The 12,695-nt window shown below is 58.7% G+C and overlaps 2 protein-coding genes across 3 annotated transcripts in view; both read right to left on the minus strand.

Moving 5' to 3' along the window:
* The window catches only part of TNS2 (tensin 2), a 4,118-nt gene extending 3,894 nt beyond the window's left edge, over positions 1-224 (minus strand). Inside the window, exon 1 of the mRNA XM_050984796.1 lies at positions 153-224. Within this exon, the coding sequence (XP_050840753.1) occupies positions 153-224 (72 nt within the window). The remainder of the gene's footprint in view (positions 1-152) is intronic.
* A 1,934-nt stretch (positions 225-2,158) lies between these two features.
* EIF4B (eukaryotic translation initiation factor 4B) lies at positions 2,159-12,357 on the minus strand. 2 transcript variants are annotated; one of them, XM_050984007.1, is made up of 15 exons: positions 12,254-12,357; positions 8,999-9,136; positions 8,015-8,223; positions 6,912-7,028; positions 6,664-6,718; positions 6,377-6,520; positions 5,918-6,028; positions 5,588-5,755; positions 5,003-5,237; positions 4,419-4,537; positions 4,128-4,290; positions 3,436-3,503; positions 3,039-3,126; positions 2,890-2,944; positions 2,159-2,344 (listed from the first exon to the last, which is right to left on the minus strand). In XM_050984007.1, exons 1-15 carry the CDS (start codon positions 12,264-12,266, stop codon positions 2,267-2,269), a joined length of 1,761 nt encoding a protein of 586 aa, XP_050839964.1. In that variant the 5' UTR covers positions 12,267-12,357; the 3' UTR covers positions 2,159-2,266. The 2 variants fall into 2 exon arrangements, with proteins under 2 accessions (XP_050839964.1, XP_050839963.1); XM_050984006.1 differs by having other exon boundaries at positions 4,128-4,338.
* Positions 12,358-12,695: the final 338 nt, after the last annotated feature.

Here is a 12,695-nt window from a genome sequence, read left to right on the forward strand (position 1 = left end):
GGCGGACACGGGGGGACACTGGGGGGTCACGGGCACGGGACACCGGGAGGATCACAGGGGACACAAGGGGAGGGACACGGGGGGGACACAAGGGGGACACGCGGGGTGACACCTCCCTCTGCTAACGCTGCCTCAGTTTCCCCCTTTCTCACTTTCAGGAACCCCCAAAATTCCTCCCGAGCCCCCCCGGCACCTTCCCGGCGCTGCCCCCGCCCCCTCTTCATCCTCCCCCTCCTCCCACCGCTCCCCCGTTAACCCCCTCCCGCGGGCCCCTGCGATCCCCAAACTCAGGGGGAAAGAGGGGGTTGGACCCACCCCAAGGGGACCCCCAGGGTCAAGGAGAAGGGGGAGGCTGAGACCACCCCCTACGGGACCCCCAGATTCGGTGGGAAAGAAGATCCTCAGCCCATGAGACCCCCAAACTCGGGGTGGGGGATGTTGGTTTGGAGGGGCTCGAGGGACACCAGACTCCCGGGACTGGCTCCCAGAGGCCGCAGGGACCCCAAACCCCTCCCTTGCGAGGCCCCTGGGGGGAAGCTTGGTTCAAGGGGAGGCATTGGGGTACAGGGGGTTTTGGGGGCGTTGGGGTGGGGGTTATTGAAGCGGGGGGAGGAATTAGGGTGCAAGGAGGGTTTTGGGGTGCAGGGCCGGTTTCTGGTGTGTTACTGTGCAGGGCGGGCTGGGGAGCAGGGAGGGATTTGGGGTTCAGGAGAGAAATTGGGGAAGGGCTTTTTGGGGTGCAGGAAGAGGATTTGGGTTTGAGGGTTTCAAGGTGCAGAGGGGATTGAGGGCCCTGATCAGGTCCCCTCCCGGTTGGGGTGGGCAGGGTCTCCTTCTCCCGGCCCTTGGGGTCCTCCCCACCCCACCCCGGCCAGGACAGACCCCCCTTTGTGGGGCCGGAGCCACCGCGGGGGGGGGCCCGCATTCCAGCGGTGGGGAAGGCGGTTCCAGCATTCCAGCGGTTGGGAAGAGCCGGGAAAGAGGAAGGCGGGGCGGGGCGGGGGGGGGGGGGGCATCCCGGGGCTCGGTGCTGTGCCCGTGCCCCAGTTAATTACCGTTAATCAGCAGGGGTGGAGGAACGGAAAGACGCAGAGAAGGAAGGATCAGGATGAAGGTGAAGAAGGAAAAAAAAAGGAGGAAGAGGATGAAGAATTAGGGAAAGGAGGAGGAAAGTGAAGGAGGAAGAAGGAAGAATGGGAGGAAGAACAGAGGGAAGGAGGAAGGAAAAGGAAAAAGGAAAGAGGAGGAAGAAAATGAGGTGGAAAGACAAAGGGGAAGCAGGAGATGGAATGATAGAGGAGGAAGAAATAAAGAAGTGGAAGAGGAATTGGGGGAAGACAAGGGAGGATGGAAGGAAGCAGTAGGATGAAGGAGGAAAGGCAGGAAGAAAGAAGGAATGAGGAGATGGAATGAGGAAAGAGAAGGATGCAAGAAGGAAAAAGGAAGTGCAAGGAGAGGAAGGCTATTGTCAGGACAGGAAAATCCCCCTGGGGTGCTTTGGGAACTGCCCCATTCCCCTCCAAAGTGGGGAGGAGAAGGGCAGAAGGATTTGGGGCCTTTCTGGATCTTTTTTAGCTCTTTTTATTGGAGAAGACAAAACAGCCCCCAACCTGGGGGAGAACCCCAAAACTCCCCCAGGACCTCCCAAAACCTCTGGGAAGGTTCTTTTTACACATTTTTACAGACCACCCCAAATCCCAAAATCTTGGAATATCTTGAGGTTCTGGAGTGGGAATCCAGGTTTTCCTGTGTAAAGGGTGGGGTTTGAATCCCAAAAATTGGGTGGGGGAATTGGGGGGACACCTGTGAGCAGGAGGATGATGAAGGTGTCCAGGGGGAAATCAACATTCCAGAGGTGAGGAAAATGGGGGGCAGAGGGGGATCCCAGACCCTGGAGGATCTGGAGGGAATTTGATGCCTCCTTATTCCTGTTTTGGAGGGGCTCTAGTGAGGAGGGGGTGGGAGGAAGGCCAGCTCTTCCTCACCCCTTATTCCATGGAAAACACAGGGCAGGGGGGGCTGCTTTTCTTTTGAGAAAACTCTTGGAAAACTCTTTGAAAACTCTTACCCCTCCCGCCCTCCATGCTGATTTTGGGGTGATCTCGTGCAATCAGGGTGGGGTTTTTTTTTGGGATTTAAGAAGCTGTAGCTGAGGGAATTGATGAGTTTTAGGCTTTATTTCAGTCTCGCCTGGATCAAGGTTGGGATTTTTGGGAATCTCTGGAGGTTCCCACGGCAGCTGAGGAGGAGGAGGGGGAGGAAGCTTTTACTCAGCTCCTTCTTCATCATCACCTTCATCCTCCCCATCCATGGAGAGTGCGGCATATTTGCTGGCATGGCTGAACTGCAGGGAAAACCAGGACAAATTCCCAAAAATGGGATTGGAGGGGGATAAAGATCCCCAGGGGCTCACACATCCCAAAACCAGGGGATCACAGCCTCCCAAGGGGCCAGAGAAATCCAAAACTGCTGGGGTGGTTGAGCTGGGAGGGCCAGGGGAGTCATTGTTGAAAAAAAATTCCCCAAGTCTCCAAAAAAACAAGATTTGAATGGTATGAAGACCCCCAGGGGGACATGCACCCCAAAAAGGGGGGTTTACACACAGCCCTCCCTGCCCCCCACAAAGGGGTTTCAGACTGCCCAAGGCTGAACTGTGAGGGGTGGGCAGAGGGAGGGGGACAGTGAAGCAGAAAATTCCCAAAATATGCCAAAAAATGAGATTTGAGGGGTCAAGGTCCCCTGGGGGTCACTCACCCCAAAGAGGGGTCACAGCCCCCACTGTTAACTGGAGGCATGGGGCATCAGTTATGGTGACAATTCCCCAAAACCCCCCAAACCCGGGACTTGACGGGGTCCCTCCCCCCGTTCTGGGTCCCCCTGGATCCTTACAGAGGGGGGGTTCTCCTCCAGTTTCTTTGGCTCGTGCTCCTTCCGGGGGTCCCTCCTGAGAAGAAGAGGTCAGAGGTAAATTTCCAGGAAATTCTAGGTGCCTGGGAGGGGTTTCCTGGTTCCTGAGGGGATTTTGGGGGGGGTCTCACCTCTCAGAGTCCCCCATTCCTGCAGGGCCACGGCTGCAGCTCCGTCCCTTGGAGCTGCTCTCCCGACCCCCCTCTGGCTTCAGTTCCTCTGTTGGGAAAGGGTGGGGGGGTCACAGCTGACAAAGCCCCCTGAGCCCCCCTGAGCCTCCCAGCAAGGCCTCAACATCCCTGGAACCCCCCAACCCCCTTTAAAACCCCCACAAAATCCCTCAACCCTCCCAGATCCCCTGATACCAACCTCCCCCCAAGCCCCCCCCCCTCCCCCAAAGCCCCCTGAGCTCCCCCAAAATCCTCCAAACCCCCTAAACACCTTCTGGGCCCCCCAGTGCTCCCAAGACTTCCCCAAATCCCCCAAAACCCACCATGAGCCTTCCCAATCCCTCCCTCCCATTCCTACCTCTCCTCTGGGGGGTCCTGGGGGGGCCCCCATCATCTCCAGGGGGGGAGGGGCCAGAGGGGCCCCCACTGGGGAGACAGAAAAGGGAGGAGGGCATCAGGCTGGGTCCCTGGAATGGCCCCATTCCTAGGAATGGTGGGATGGGGCCTGGGAATGTTGGGGTGGAGCACTGGAACATCCCTGGGCCCTGGAAATGTTGGGATGAGGCATGGGAACATCCGAGCCACAGGAAAGTTGGGATCGGGCACAAGAATGCTGGGATGGAGCCCAGGACCACACCTGAGAATGGTGGGAGGGGGCACAGGAAGGTTGGGATGAGCAGAAAAGCCTCCATGGGCTGCAGGAGTGTTGGGATGTGCCACAGAACACTGGGATGGAGCACGGTAATATCGGGATGTGTGGCAGGAGCATCACCAGGCCACAGGAATGTTGGGATGTGCCAGTGTCTCCATGGCATGGGCCACAGGAACACTGGGATGGTGCGATCTCTGTGATACAGGGATTCTGGGATGGGCCTTAAAAAGGTTGGCATGGGCCGCAGAAATGTTGGGATGCACTGGTGATCATCCCTGGGAATGTCAGGGTCCCCTTCTCCCCGCCCTTGGGGTCCTCCCTTAGGGAAAAGCAGGGACCCATGGAATGCTTTGGGGTGGAAAGCCCACCCCCAGGCCACTCCTTCCTGGGACACCCACCTGGTTGGGGAGGTTTGCTCCGAGTCAGAGCTCTGGGAATTGCTGGGGGGGTTCTGGCTGCTCCGCTTCATCCAGGCGTTTTCCTTGGGAGGTGGTGCAGGCATCACCTTTGGCTTCTCCTCCCGGGATTTGGGGGGCGGTGAGGGTGGCTCCTCCTCTTTTCCTAGGGGTTCATTTTCCAGGGATTTCTCACTCTCCCTCCTCCGTGTGGCTGGGGGGGACACAAACCCGTGTGGCAGCTGCTGGCTGCCCTGGGCCAGGAGGCTGCGGCCGCCCTGGATCCCGACTCACTCCGGCCGGTGGGGCCGGAGCCCGTGGATGTTCCTGGGGGTCCCGCAGGGCCGCTCTGGGAGGATTCGCTGCCTGTCCGGGATCGCTCCTGGTTCTCCTCACTTCGCCAGCTTGGATGCCTGGGATAGCGTGGAAATAGGATCAGGGGACTGGGAAAGGGCTGCCCCATCCCATCTTTCCCATAGGATGAACACCATCCCACCTGAACCACTCCCAAGGGATCATTGCCACGCATCCCTCTTTTCCATGGGGACCATTTCCCTGTCCCGCCCATCTCTCTGTGGGGATCAGCCACCAATTTCCTGAGGGATCATTTCCATCCTATCCCATCCCTCTGTGGGGATGACTCCCTGCCCATTCCCCCTTTTGCCACTGGATCATTCCGAGCCAATACTCCCTTTTCCAAGAGACCATTCCATATCCCCTCACCTTTCGGATGGGATCATTCTTTGGCCATCCCATCACTACCAAGTGATCATTCCTTACCCATCCCACATTTCCCAAGAGACCATTTAGAGCCCTTCCCACCTTTCCCAAGGGACCATTCCCATCCCACTCCCTCTTTCCCAAGGCACCATTCCCACCTTTCCCTGGGCCGTCTGTCGATCCTCTTGTCGTCCTCCAGCTGCCGTTGGAGTTTTTCCTGCTCCTTCTGGAGCCGCTCCTCCACCTCCCGCTCCCGAGCCGCTGTATCCACAGGCTTGGCCCCCCCGAAGATGGAAGCGGCCCGGCTGGACTGGGCAGCAGGAGCTGCTGAAGTTTCCTCTTCCTTGGGAGCGCTCCGGGGCTTCAGGTTGAGCTTCGGTCTCTGGGTGGGACCTGGGAACAAGCCAAGAGATCCTGGTAGGCATTGATCACACCTGGAACAGTGCTGGGACTGACAGGATAATCCCTGTCCCATCCCACCATTCCCAAGGAATCATCCCCTTCCCCAGCCCACCCTTCCCAAGGGATCATTCCCACTCTTTCACTTTTCCATGGGAACATTTCCATCCTAATCCACCTTTCCTGAGGGACCATTCCATGTCCTTCCCACCTTTCCACTGGGATCATTCCCATCATATCCCACCATTCCCAAGGGACCATTCCCTAGTGCTCCCACCTTTTCCACGGGATCATTCCCATTATATCCAACCTTTCCCAAAGGAACAGCCCTGGTCCCACCCCACCTCTGTCCTCGCGGCGGAAATCATCCCGGCCGTAATCATCCCGGGAATTCCACCGATCCATCCGGTCATCCCGCCGGTCGTAACGATCCTCATAGCCACGGTAGTCATCGTCCCGGCGGTACCCGCTTCCAAAGGCTCTCCGGCCGCTGCCTATTCGGGAATCGTAGCCTGGGGAGGGAGACGGATCATCTGAGCATCACTGGGGATAATGCAGCCCAGATTCCCAGTGACAACAGTTTGGGAATTTGGGGGATTCCCAGTCCACTCGCTGGCCCTGGGAAGGTCTTGCTCCCACTCTCTCTGCCCCTGAAAACCCTTGGGAATTCCCACCTCGGTCGTAATCCCTGCTGCGGTCATCATAGCGATCCCGGCTCCCAAAACCACGATCCATGTCCCGTCGTGGCCCGTCCCGATACCGGTCGTCGTAGCGATCACGGTATCCTGAAAGCATGATGGGTTTTGACTGGGATAGGCACAGATTCCATGAGGAAGGAGGAAAACCCCAGTACTGCTCCACTTGGGAAAGGAGGAGGCCCCATTTATCCCTACAAACTGGGAATGAGCTCAGGTGGGAATGAATGAGCTTGGAGTAGCAATGAGAGCTGAGAACAAAAGACCTCCAAATGGGGAATGAACAAGCTCAGGGTGGGAACAAGTTCTGGGAATCCATTAGCTCCAGGCGGGACTGAGCTCAGGTGGCTCCTAATCTTAGGCAGAGCAGTGTCAGGTGCCCCTAGATCTTGGGACAACACTAGTTCCCAGGACTCTGGGCCTGTTCTCTTCACTCACTGTCCCCAAATCCATCGTCGCCCCGGCGTGGGGGGAAGTCATCGAAGGCGTCGGGAGCAGCCGGACGCGCGCGCCAGTCGCTCTCGAACCGCTCTGAGTCCCGGAAGCGATCCCGGTCTCTGCCGAAGCAGCGATCATCCCGGTCTGCTGGGAGCCAGGGACACGCACAGGGACAAGGGGAGGCAAAGGGAGAGGGAAAGGAAATGGGGCAGGGTCAGGACTAAGCCCTTGGCCACTCTCCCGGAATCCCTACCCTGCCTGATCCATGTCCTCAGCTGGACGCTCACCTTTATCCTGAGCTTGATCTGCCACATCCACTCGTATCCTTCTGTTTCCTAAAGACTGGGAACAACCATGGGAAGTGAGTGCTGGGCTGGGAATTCCCTGCCCATACCCCACCTGACCCTCCCCTCTTGCAGGTGGAAGCCATTTGCCCTTTTCCCACCACCCCGGGTCCATGTCCAAACTCTTCTCCAGATCCTTGAAGCCCATTTAGGCCCTGGGGAGTGCTCTTGGAAGCTGGGATTGGACTCACCTCTTCGTTGAGGCTCAGGGCCTGGAACAGGGAATCGATATCCTCGAATTCTGCATATCCGAAACCTTTCAACCTCTCGGGATTGGTGGGTTCCCGTGGGAGCCGCACAGCACTGATCTGCGAAGGCAGGGAAGGCAGGGAAGCTCCCCTCAGGATCTTGGCTTCCAAAGGGGAATGCAGAAGGGTGCCAGGATCTGGGATGGAGTAACTCATGGATAATGAGGGATTGAGGGACTGGGAAGAGAATCCCAGCTCCAACAGCTGCACTGGAAGCAATGGGAAGGGCCCGGTATGCTCTGTAGGCTCCTACCCGGGCTCAGGGAAGCAGAAGCCATCTCAAAGCTCATCCCAGTGGAAAACCAACCCTGGATGTGTCCAGCACAAGTCCCACATGGACAGAGGGTAGCCCACAACCTCCTCTCCCTGGATTTCAGCTCCCAAAGTGTGGGAGCTTCTTGCTCATTCCTGATCAGAGCCATGGGAAATGTCAGGAGCCACATTCCTAAATGACATCTTAGGGGTCATGCGGTCCCCAAAGCATCCCTTTGATTTTCCTGGGATGGATTTCCTGATGGGAAACCTCTTGCAAAGCCAGGATCTTGCTTGGACCAAAGGAGAATCCACAACACATCCATGGAATTATATTTTAAGAATGACAAATGCCAAGAAATAGGGAAAAGGAATGAGGAAGGCCAAGGTCAGGTGCAGAACTGGAGAGGGAAGAGCAGGATAGGTTCAAATAGGAATAAACTTGTTTTTTTCTAATTTGTGGTGTTCAACATCTCTGTGTGATCCATGAGCTTCCTGATGCTGTTTTCTTTCCACCTGGGAGCAAGCCAGCTGCCCTACCCTGCCCCACCCCCCAGTCTAACCACCACACGATTCCACAGGGAAACCTCCCCACTGGAGGCTCCTCAATCCCACTGGAGGAGCGGAAATGACTGATCCATGGCTAGGGAATCAAGGGATTCTCTCAGGATCAACCTACAGACACTCACATCCCAGGAAAACACCCCGTGGCAATGGATATGGGTGCCCGATGGAGAGAGCAGAGCTGCATCCCGGGTTCCCGCAGCATTCCCACCCTCTGGAATGTCACTCACATTAAGACCTCGGAAGAAATCCTTGATGGACTCTTCTGTGACATCGTAGGGCAGGTTTCCCAGGAATGCCGTGTATGGAGGGGATTTGGGGAGGCGGCTTCTGTCAATGTTGGGCTCGCGGGCAGCGCGCGGGGCCGTGGGAAGGATGGAGCGGTCGATCGGAGGCGCCCGGTAAACGTCGTCGTCATTGCTGTGCCATGTGGTGGAGACTGTGGAGAAACCCGGGATGTGGGCAGACACCACAGAGCCAGCTGAAGCTGACTGGAGCCATCCAGAGCTGGCCAGGTCACCTGGACTCAGCAAATCATCCCACAGCCCACCCAGATGGAGGCAGCTGAACCGGAGGCAGTGGGAAGAAACCAGAGTCATCCAGAGGCACCTGGAGGCAACTGCTGGCAGCACTGGTACATCCATGGAAAAGGTGCCCTGAAGCCATCCAGAGCAGACAAGGCAGGGACAGGCAATCCCATGGGATGGCTTTCCAGGATTCATTCCAGCTTTGATTCCAGCCTGGCTCAGTGGGAAGCTCTGGTGAATCCAGTCCCCAAAACCCTCAATACCCCATTGCTGCTCCCCCACTTGGCTGGAAACTTAGTCTCATCCCTAAGGAAAACTCGCATGGCTCTCCCAGTTTCATTATTCCCCAAAAAATGAATAGTCAGTGGTCATGGGTGCCACTGGCAGCTAGGAATGCCAGTCCTGGAGCCTTCCAATCTGGAAGGCAGGAATTATGCTCCAGGAGCTGAGAATGACAGTCTGGAAGTTGGGGATGCCAATCTCAGTGCTCAAAATGGTACCCAGGGATTGAGGATGCTGTTCCAGCTCCGGGAATACTGCTCCTAGGACTGGGAATGCCAATCACAGAGCTGGAAATGCAACTCTGGGGACTAGGAATGCTATCCTGGCTCCAGAAATGCTGCTCTGGGGGCTGGGAATGTAAATCCCAGAGCCATGCTGTCCTGGCTCCAGGAATGCCACGCTCACCTTCCAGGTCGTCAGTCTCGTCAGCCCAGCTCACAGGTTTGGGGATGTAGGTGGGGCCCCCCCCGCCCCCCCCATCCTCGGCCAGGAAATCCGTGAGCGTCAGCGTCTTCCCCTTCTTTGGCTTCTTCTTTGCTGCCGCTGCAGGAGCGAGCGGAGACACAGATCAGAGCAGGAACAGGGGGATCTAAACGGGGAATGGGTGGGAACGGGAGTGGGAACGGGCAGCACAGAGAGGGAATGAGAATGGAAATGGTGGGAATGGGGGTGGGAATGGCAGGAGAGAGAGGGAATGAGAATGGAAATGGCGGGAATGGGAGTGGGAATGCGCAGGAACAAGAGCTGGGACAGGTGGGAATGAGAGCAGGAATGGATCGGAAAAAGAGAGGGAATGGGAGGGAAGGAGAGTGGGAATAGGTGGAATGAGAGCAGGGACAGGAACAGGGTGGGAGCAGAGGGGACTGGGGACACTGGGGTGAGACACAGGACACTGGAATGGGACTGGGGACAGCAGGGTGGGACATGGGACACGGGGACGGGAAATGGGACATGAGGAGCTGACATGCAACGTGAGGCACCAGGATATAGGACACGAGACACCAGAATGGGACTGGGAACACCAGGATGGACATGGGGATGGGACATGGGACACTGGGATGGGACATGAGGAGCTAACATGGAATGTGAGGCACCAGGATATAGGACACAAGACACTGGGATGGGACAGAAGACACCAGGACGGGACACAAGGCCTTGGGATGGAGCACAAGGTGACAGGATGGGACACAAGGTGAGATATTGGGATGGAATGGGAGGAGCTGGGATGGGACAGCTCCCTTCCACTAGGAAGGGACATGAGACAGGACAGCAGGAGCCAGGAGGAAACAGAACAGGAGGACATGGAGGATGGGACAGGAGGCCCTGGGATTGGACATGAGGTGCCAGGAGGCGACATGAGATGGGACACAAGACACCAGGATGAGACAGGAAGTGCTGGGCTCGAATACAGAGAACGAGGATGGGACAGCAGGCACTGGGATGGGACAGGAGGAGTCAAGAGGAGACAGAATGTGTCAGGATAGGACACAAGGAGTTGAGAAGGGACAGGAGCCACCAAGATGTGACACCAGTCACTGGAACGGGACATGAGGCACCAGGGATGGGGCACAAGATGAGACATGAGGTACTGAGATGGGACAGAAGGCACTGGGAGGGGACACAGGATAGGAAACGAGGCATTTGGATGGAATATGGCACTAAGAGAGGACACAAGGTGCTGGGATGTGACACGAGGGCATCAGGGTGGGACAGGAGCCACCAGGATAGGACAGAAGGAACTAGGAACAGATGGGGGCCACCAGGATGGGACATGAGGAACAGGGATGGGACAGGAGGCAGGACAGGAGGAGCCAAGAGGGGACAGAAGTGACAGGATGGGACACAACATGGGACATGGGGCACTGGGATGGATATGAGGAACTGGACATGAGGACCTAGGATAGGGACAGGAGACACAGGGATGGATGGGACTCCAGACTGGGACACCAGAATTGGACAGGAGCCACCGGGAGGGGACATATGACGGGCCAGGAGCCACCCCCAGCCCCCTTTATTCATTATTCCCACTGGAAAAACTGTCCCCATCCCACCCCCTGCAGGGACACACCCAGGCACATGCTGTGACCCTCCTGGAAAATTGGGCTATTTCCTGGAAGGTGGCTTTGGATTCACAATTCCCTCCAGCAGGAACTGCTGCCCTCATGTGGCTCTGTCACTGGATCTGGGACCTTTCCTGGCAAAACCGCTGCATTTGCCAGGAAAAATCCCTCTGGGTGGAGCCGGGGGGATTCTCTTGAAGCCCCAGAGAAACGGTGGAGTTCCCTCCTTCTCCCTTCAGGTTTTGGGGAGGTCAATTGTGGTCCCAGGGGAAGGAAAACTCATGGGTTTCAAGGACATGAAAGAGAAAGGCTTGGAAAAACACTCTTCTTTTTTAAGGAGAGATCATGAGTTTTTGGATAGCCAGAGCTTCAAGTCAGATATCCCAGACCAGAGATAATAATAATTAATGAATCAACCAAAGGGCTTTAACGAGGATAAAAAGGATGGAGGTCGGATTGCTCATGGAATGGCCTGGAAATGTGGTATTCCATGGAAATCCAGCATGGAGAGAACCACCACCGGTGTTTTCCCACAGGAACTGGGAGGGGGTGGTGGTGTGTGAGACCCCTGGGGTGGCTCCATCTTCTCCCAATCCATCCCTTCCCTCCCCACTATGGATTTCAGGGAAGTGTGGGGCCGTTCCTGGAAACCTATGGGAATCCCAGCCTGGGATGCAGCAGCCCCAAGACCCTCAGAGCTGCCCGAGGGTGACCCGACCTCCCCCAAGAAACCAGCCCGGGACACTGCTGGGAATGCGGGAAGCACCTGAGGCCCAGGGAAAGCCGCGACAGGGATGGATCCAGGTGGGGTGGGGGGCACCTTCCAGCCCCCCGTGCTCACCCCGGTACCGGGAACCCCGCTCCCGCTCCAAGCAGAGGCAGGGATCCCGGGAGATGCTACGGGATCTTGAATGGAGGGGAGAGCCGGGTTGGAACTGGGGGACGTCTGCCGTGCCCCCCCACGACCCCTGGAGGGGCTGGGAGGGGTCACATCCTGCCCCGCCTCCCCCGTTACTGACCCCAAGGAGCCTCAAGGGCACCGCGGGCCCGGGAAGGGGTAAGGCCCCTGCAGGCAAATACGGGGGGGCTGATCCCCCCTCTCCCCCACACTCCAGGTACCGGGACCCCTCCGACGCCCCCCGTTCGCGGCCACGTGGGCGCGTCGCTCCCTCCTCCCCTTCCGCGCGCACGCGCCGGGCCGCGCCCGGCGCGCGCACGTCAGTCAGCGGCTGGGCGCACGCATGCCAATCACCAGCCGGGCGCGCGCGCCCCCGCCAATTGGGAGAAGGGGGGGTGGGGGGGGCTCGGCGCGCGCACGTCAATCACAGGCCGCGCGCGCACCCCCGCCAATGGGAAGCGGCGGGAGCGGGGGAAGGAAGGGCGCGCGCCCGCTCTGAGGGGACGCGGCGGAGGAGGAAGGGGGGGGGGGTTCGGTTTTCCCGCCGCTTCCCCCGCTTTTCCCGCCACCGCCTCCCCCCCAGCACCAACTCCGGAAGCGGCGGTGCTCGGAGCAGCCCCGGGGCCGCCATCGGGGCCGCCATCAGTGCCCGCGGAGTTCCACGCGGGCCGGCGGGGCCCGGGCCCGCGGCGCAGCGCTCACCTGGGGCCGCCATGTTGGGACGAGGCAGAGAAGGCAAAGGACCCGGATGGCGGCGTCACGTGACCACGAGCGTCGCGCCCTGTCAGGGGGCGGGGTAAAGCTCTGGGGCGTGGTCTGGTCCGGGGGCGGGGCCTGGGCGGGTTGGTTCTGCGGGGGAGGGGCCGGAGGGGGAGGGACCGCCGGGAACCCCGGCACTGACAGACCCGGGCACCGGCCGGCACCGACAGCTCCCGGCTCCCCAGGGCTCCACCAGGTCCAGCTCCACCACCCGGGCTGCTCGTAACTCCCGGGCACCGAAACCCCCGACACCGAGACGCGTCAACCCCGTCACTCCCCGGAGCCCGGGACACTGGGACCCCTGGGAACTGACACCCCCGGGATTCCCGGTCACTGGGACCCCCGACACCAGGAGCCCCGCATACAAGCTCCCCCCCCCCACACC

Source organism: Serinus canaria, chromosome 25 (genome assembly GCF_022539315.1).
Source record: "Serinus canaria isolate serCan28SL12 chromosome 25, serCan2020, whole genome shotgun sequence".
NCBI classification, from domain to species: Eukaryota; Metazoa; Chordata; class Aves; order Passeriformes; family Fringillidae; genus Serinus; species Serinus canaria.